Source organism: Lachnellula hyalina (genome assembly GCF_007821495.1).
Source record: "Lachnellula hyalina strain CBS 185.66 chromosome Unknown contig00113, whole genome shotgun sequence".
Taxonomy (NCBI): Eukaryota; Fungi; Ascomycota; class Leotiomycetes; order Helotiales; family Lachnaceae; genus Lachnellula; species Lachnellula hyalina.
In genome coordinates, this window is record NW_022157227.1 from 1 (window position 1) to 7,646 (window position 7,646).

Genomic DNA, 7,646 nt, shown 5'->3' on the forward strand with positions numbered 1-7,646 from the left:
AGCTAGCACTGAACAAGCAGGCTCATCCAGCACACAAGTAGTCGTAGATCCGGGCACTGCAGTTGCCGTGGCGCCTACAGCTAGCACTGAACAAACAGGCTCGTCCCAAAACACTTCTCCCCTGCCCTCCGCAAGCGCAATTGATGGGATTTCGACCACAGCACTTCCAACTACAGCGGCTGCTGAGAGTGTATCGACCTTTGCCATTGGTTCCCAAGTCGCCACAGCAGGAGGAGCACCCATAACAGTCAGCGGAACAACATACAGTCTCCCTTCCAGCGGCAACACCGTGCTAGTAAACAACGTCCCATCCTCCATAACCCCCGCGCCAACACCCAAACTCATCACCTCCAACAGCGCCACGCTTCTCCAAGTCGGATCCCAGACTCTCCTCCCTGGATCCTCAGCCCTCGTCGTCTCCGGAACAACATACGCACTTGCCTCCGGTGGTAGCGCCGTTCTCATCAACGGCGCTACGTCTTCTCTAGTTCCCGTACCGACGGGCCTACATCTAACTTCCTCTGCCGGCACCCCGCTCCTACTCGTCGGTTCACAGACACTGCTGCCTGGATCTACGCTCGTTGTCTCTGGCCAGACGTATTCGTTGTCGCCTTCGGGAGCTGCTATCGTTGTGGATGGAACGAGCCAGTATTTGGTAGCGAGCCAGACGCTCGTTGCTGGCGGGGCGGCAGTAACGGTCAGTGGAACTGTTATGAGCCTGGTAGCAGGTGGACAGAGCGTTGTTTTGGGCGGTAGTACTGAACCTGTTGCGAGCTTCCTGGGGACGGTGACTTCGAATGGTATTGGGAGTGCGATTGTGACGATTGGAGGGCTTGGTGGGGGTGCGAGTTCAACAGCGACGGGTGCATCTAATCAGACGTACTTTACAGGTGGGGTGGGAAGGAATGATGCGAGAGAAGCCACGGGTATTGGCCTTGTTTGGATGGCTTGCATTGGAGCAATCTGGATATTATGATAAATGTAACGACGTAAATGTAGATGCTTATGAGGTTAAAATTTTATGATAGATGGTCTCTGAAATCGTCATTCTTATTCTTATATTATTAGCTTATTTGGGAGGTTTTCCCAAAGGTTCATGTCTCATTATCAATAATGTGAATAAGTTATTATTTCTCGAACCAATTTCCTTGTCTGCAACAAGCCATCCGTTCCTCTATTCGTACAAAGCTTAACAGTGCTCTCCAAAATACAAATGGCTAGCACAAAAATCCCCTGGATAAATAACTCCGCTTTCCCTCCAATTGATAGTCTGATAATTAGAGCAGTTCAAAAAGCGACTCGCTCAATCCAGAAAACTTTGAAACCCCCGCTTCGAATGACGCGCTCTTTGTGCATAGGAACTTGAATAGCGGCTCGTCTAGGAGCCTATTCTTCTACAACTCGGCCCACAAGCCCATCGATAGCTGCTGTAAGTATGCGTGTTCCCTTAGGACCCATCCAGTCCCCAGGTTGATTCCTCATACGGAAAGCTTCAGTAGCTCCTGCAATTACAACAGCCTTTGCTACTTCTTGATACGTGTAATCTTTTGTGGTTGTGTGCGTGTCGCCGTCCCAGGTCTCTGAGTCTGAACTATCAATAACTGTGACGGGTTGAGTCAATCACGGCAGTGGTTGGATCGACTTGAACCTTTTTTTTCCCCCCGGAAAAGGTATCTTCTGGGCGTCTGTATTCGAAAGGCGTCTCCTTTGGTCTGCTACGGCCTCTTTTATCTTCTGTCCTCTTCTTTCTCTTTATTCGCATTTCTTCTTTCTCCAACTCCGGATAGAATTTCTTTTCCTCTGGCCTAGTGAAAGAATCTTTTCCAATTTTTTTGGGGTAAACTTCGTTCACACGGACAGTCCCATAGCTCGAGTTGGAGCCAACTGATGCTGTGGAATATCGTGGAGATAGCGGTCGAGGCGGATTATATCTAGAACGCGGACGTCGATTGTTGGTAGGTTTGATTAAAGTTGCTTGACTTGACATTGGATTAGAATCTTCAAGTTCCGAATGATATGATTCGGTATAGGGTGGAGGAGGTATTCGACTTTTAGCCGGTACTGTTGGAACCTCCGCCGTGGTGACAGATTCTGACTTCTCCGCCTCTGTAGCAAATTCGTCAGAAAAGGCACTTGGCCACTGTGCGATATAGCTTTGTTGGTTTTGGACGGGTGTATTGTTTCCTGGCAGTTTCTCCTTGGCTTGACCACTATTCTGGCTGGATTTCTCGGGGTTGCTTGTGAATCTTCGAGATCTTTGGACCTGGATTGGAGGTAAGTGACCGGAAATATCGCTACCAGCCTGATTTTTGACGGGTGGTTGATTTGAAGTAGTTTGTGGTGACGGCGGTCGTGAGTGAACGGAATCTGCGCTGATTTCGGACTCGGATTTAACAGAATCTCCCAGAATTTGTTCTTGAACAACAGGCCCTACATCCGAATACTGGCTTGTTTGCGCCTCAGGATCTTCCCGATCATTATTGCTAGTTCCGTTTGACTCCTGCTGGTTCGGCTCTTCAGTCACCGAATTCTCGTCATCCTTTTCAGAAAGGGCAGGCACATTGTCAGGCCTCGGTAGGGATGTATTTGTGAGACGGAAACTGGCATTCATCCACCAAGGAGGCTGATCATTAGCTGACTGAATGGCCGCCTCATCCAAAATTCCACTCTGGTCCAATCTCATCATGTATGCCTGCATGACATCCATATGTCGATCGAGAGAACCGCTGCGGAAACCCAGAGAAATCATCTCGGTGCGGAAGCGTCTCCACAAGTTCTTGTCATCACCTCCATATGTGGATAATGACAGTTGAGAATCAAGGGCGAACACAGACCCAAGCCGTTGCGCAACCCGCGCGTGGGTGGCAATATCCAAGATGGCTTTCCTCATATCTTCGAATCCGTCCATGCGATCCAGTACTCTGTTGAATCCCACCTCGACTCTGTTGTCCACTTTCTCGACGGCAGCAAGCTGCAAAGAATCCAAGAAGACAGCTAACATCGAGGTGTAGGTGACAATCTTTGCACGGTATTTACCCAATTCTTCCAGCTCTGCGCCAAACTGAATTCGATGCCAAAATCTCCTCGGGCGACTGCCTTCGACTCCATCTTGCAGACTGCTATACTTTGCGAAAGGGCGGTCAAGGTTGTCCAGAACTCCACGGCACCCGTCGGAAATAAGTATCAGGTTGGAGGCGGCTGTCGAATTCTCGTGGGCTAGACTCGAGCCCGGTCTCGTTGCCTCTTTGTGGACAGACTTCAGGACACCATGCAGACTTCGAACTGCAGTCGCAATTTCCAGATATTCACCACCTGCTTCCTTGCAGTTGCGATAGGTTTGTCGGGCAATTTGAGCAAGTAGGACAATATCGCTAATCGAGACGCCGAAGGACACGTTGAGGTCTTTGAATTGGATATGTAAGCATCTGATGCATACGGAGTAAGGTAGTTGGGATTGGAATCCCTTATATGTGACGGCATTTGCTCAGCTACCTAGCACATTATTAACACCTGTTTGGGGAGGCGCAGTGCCCCGCCAACATGTTGGTGAAGCAATGTGGAACAGTCAGATACTCTACAGTAGGCACTTGTAACAGCGCAGCACAAGCTACTATAGGGCTGGGGCGGGGGCTGGAGCGTGCACAGCCTGCAATCCCCAATCATCACAAGATAAACTCTCTCTCGGTTTCCTTATCGCAAATTTGTCAACCCCATATTGATTAGATTTCGATCTTCGCTGGGAGGTTTTTAAAAACTGAATATAGAAAGTGTACAGTAGGTTAAACAGCCGACAAAGTGCCCTCAGGCTTACGGTTGGTAAGAGGAGTTGTGCTAGACACTGATTCCGACCTCTCGCCCTCTGAAGAAATCACTAAGAGCCCTGCTGCGGTAATAGTGGTCTGTACCATCTCGCTAGGCTCGTCATTCCACAAAGAGCCCCCAACTGTTGGTGCCGCCTTTGCTACATTACTTCGCGGCACATTTCTCATGACTTGGCGAGTCGAAGACGGCGTTTTGCCCATGACCTGCCTCACCAACGGCTTCAACATCGGTATAGAGGCACATATTATAACCAGACTAGTCTCGAGCGTGGTCCAGATGGCAAATGAGAATGAATCCCACTGCGCAAGTTTTGGATTGAGGAATTGATAGGCTACAGAGATGCGCGTCAAAGATGCGCAAGCGTCGAAGAGACCGAGTGTCAGGACGAAGACAAGCCCACACTTCTGCCGCATGGGCAAAGTCATCTTGATCAAGTGGGGCACAACTAAGGCGATAAGCCATAGATCACTTGTGGTGTGAAGGATCGCCGAGGCGGTCATGATGGGGTAGTACTGAAAGCATTGTCCCACTTCAATATCAAACTCGTAGTGGCGAGTCTGAGGATTGCAAACGAAGAAAGACATCGGCAGAAGAACCGCGCCGTACAGACAGACCAAGCCCACTGTGGACCAGATGAAGATCCTTTGCAGATCGAGCTTCAGAATCCGCAGGTAGAAGAAGAGGATGCTGAGTTTGGTGAAAATGAGGCATAGTTGATAGGTAAATATTGTGCCAAAGGAGACTTGAATTGCGATGGCTTGAAACCTCGATGGGATATCTTTGTGCTTGTGGCCAAGGCCGTATTGCGTTTCGACTCCAACGAGGGCGATGACTGCAATGGAGCAAAGCCATGCCATGAGTATGAAGCCATCATCCCAGCCCCAGTTCCTGATCAAGAAGCGGGGGTAGAAGCGGCCAAGCACAATGAAGCTGGATACGATTCCAGGAATGATTATTCCCGCCAAGATATCTGGAACATTTGAGTGTCCTCGAAGCTGTAGAGACAAATTAGCAGATAACATCAGCTGGAAGGGGAGAAGCGACGTACAGATTGGGGATACACTGTCATGGTTGTACGTACGGGCTTTGAATTATCAAATCCTGTTTTGACGACCGAAGCGGTGAAAGGAGTGATGGAGAGTCCTGGGTATTCAACTTAGAATTTTCCTATGGAAGCAGCGAGTTTTATGCTCATCTGCTCCCAAACCCCCATTACTTCCGCATCTTTGTGTACTACACATCTAGTAAAGTAAAGGGTGTAAGCAGCTGAGACCATGCCATATCGTGAACCCTATCATCTAAGTTTTAAACATTATCTGGGGCGGTCCTTTCCGCAGCTGGATGGTAAGATTACAATTGCAAGCCTGTCAGCAACACCATATATAGATGTTAATAAGAAAGGCAGACCCCAACATCCAACGCCCATCTTGCCACAAATAGCAACTTATAATATAAAAGTTATCATGCTGTGCGTGCAAATTTTGCGGTCAATGTTCAGCTGTTGCAATTGGTCTATTGAAGGGTTCATAATCCCGTGTGTCTTTGTCAGCTTACGAGATGCTGCAGTCGCAATGCTTGAAAGCTATCAATGTGCATGTGTAATATAAGTAGGGAATCGAAAATTTGGCAGTGGGTTATCTTTAGCCTTGGGGGTCATCGTAGAAGGGGTATAACGGGATGCCAACGGTTCAAAAGAATCGTGAAGGATGGGATCATTGATCGGCTAAAATACCTCACTTGAATCTATATCTAACAATAATGCATTGACGCTAGGCTGTGAAAGAGCATTTTAACTTTTAAATTGTGTCGCTGATAACTTACTGAGGCCAGTAAAAGGCGCGAAGTTGCACAGTTCGAGGAGACATTTGCCGGTCGCTGCTGACAATAGTAGTAGAACCTTGGCCTTTGAAAATATCAAAACTACAGGGAATTTGTCCCTTGAATTCAAGGTTCCTGTAGTCGCTATAGAGACGAGCTCGGTTATCAAAAAGGGGGAAATTAAATATACCCCTTTCTGCTCATGATACCTACCCTACCAAAAAATAATTCGTACATCCCGCTGTCTCAACCGATAGTCCAGATCCGTGTTCTGGAACGAACTGCGTTATGCCATTAGTCCATAGCCAACCTCTTCATGAAATCACCAATTGAAGGAAGGGCTCAGAGGATGTAAGACGGCTTGGAGAGAATAGAAGGAAGGAAGGAGGTTTTTATATGCTGCATGTATCTGGTCTATCCTAATTCTATCCCAAAATTCATCCCAAAGTCTATTCCCAAAACGCCATTGAATCTATGCAAGGTATAACCCGTACGTATTCCATCTATCCCAATGCACGCGACCAACGCCCTCTAATCTACGCCCCAACTCCCACCTTTCCTACCACCGCACCCCCAGCCACAACATCCTCCTCCCCAGCATCCACGCCCGCCACCCTCACCCTCGCCGCCGCCTCCTCCATTTCAGCGGTCCGATTCAAATAACTAAGATAAGTCTGCCACCCAATCGCAATGAACCCCGCAAACACACTCCTATACTGCGCCTCTATAAACGTAAAATTAAACGCCGTGACCGCGGGCCACACTTTCAGGCTGTTGAGCATAGACGGTGGTACGGTTCTCTTGATGCGTTCCCAGACTTCAGGCAGCGAGTCGCCGCTTAGGAGGGCTTGGGCGCCGAAGAAGTAGGAGTTGTTGATGGGGGTGAAGAGGGCTTGGTTGACGATGACTTTGGTGGCTAGGGAGAGGGCTTTCGAGGAGGGATAGTTGAAGCTGTTTCCGAGGAATAGGAACCTGTTGGAAGAAGAATAATATAGTAAGTCTTTGTTTGTCTATCTATGGGGGGGATATGGTTGGGTTTACTTAGGTAAAATCGAGTTTATATAAAGTATATGTGTTTACTTACCATTTATAACTTGGTATAGCAGACCCCGCACCAATAAGTATCGCTCGCAGCGATCTGGCGGGCTTATATTCCTCGTCGGTGATACTCTGCGCGGACAAGTCGCCTAGGAAAAACACAACCAACGCGCTCCAGAACTGCGTCGTTAGAGGACGTTTCCTCTGACTCCTGCCGTATGCTTCAAAGCCTCTTGACAATGGACCTAGTCGCTGCCATAATGGCCGAGATAGTGGTGGCAGAGGCGCGATGGTGTTTGGGACGGGAATGGATGTTGCATTGGCGGGGTCCGGTTTTGGTGGTCCGGTACTTGGAGCTTTTGTTTGGTTGTATCTTTTGGACTGTCTGATTGGATTTGGTAGATGTGACCGGCGCACAAGGACTCGACTAGCCGTCTTGGTCGCGATAATAGATACAGCCATTTAGGGATAATGTTATGGAAGGCGCATCTTTGTTTATTTGTTCTTGAGGTTCGACTTAAGAGGAAGCTTTAGAGTGAGATTTATTCAGGGTCCAAGGCTAGCGTCACGGGCCCACGTCACACTCCGCTTTCGGTTATAAATACAAGCCGAGGCGGGCCGTCAACTCCCGTGTTATTTCGTACTATATGGTATGGGTCGTATCTCCGAGAACTATTCCTGTCGCTCATCTAATTTTAGAAGAAGATATACTTCGTGCACTTCTTGAAAGTATTATGACTATAGATTCATTAAACGGTACCAAGATTTGAATAGTCTTATATTTAAGAAGCGTAAGAAAATATTATGAGGGATTTCAAATAAGTATGAGTATGCTATGCATATATTGTTACCTCCTAAGAGAGTTACATTCCCACGCCTTCCTCGCTCATAGCTTCTTTACTGCGCTCGATCTGAGTGTTCACTCAACCGACGTTGAATATGTATATTTTCCCCTAATTACGTACGCT

At 48.1% G+C, this 7,646-nt stretch overlaps 1 protein-coding gene across 1 annotated transcript; it reads right to left on the reverse strand.

Moving 5' to 3' along the window:
- Positions 1 to 6,176: 6,176 nt before the first annotated feature.
- SYM1 lies at positions 6,177 to 7,140 on the reverse strand (the record flags this gene model as incomplete). Its single annotated transcript, XM_031150774.1, has 2 exons — positions 6,177 to 6,612; positions 6,725 to 7,140. 2 exons carry the CDS (start codon positions 7,138 to 7,140, stop codon positions 6,177 to 6,179), a joined length of 852 nt encoding a protein of 283 aa, XP_031003708.1.
- Positions 7,141 to 7,646: the final 506 nt, after the last annotated feature.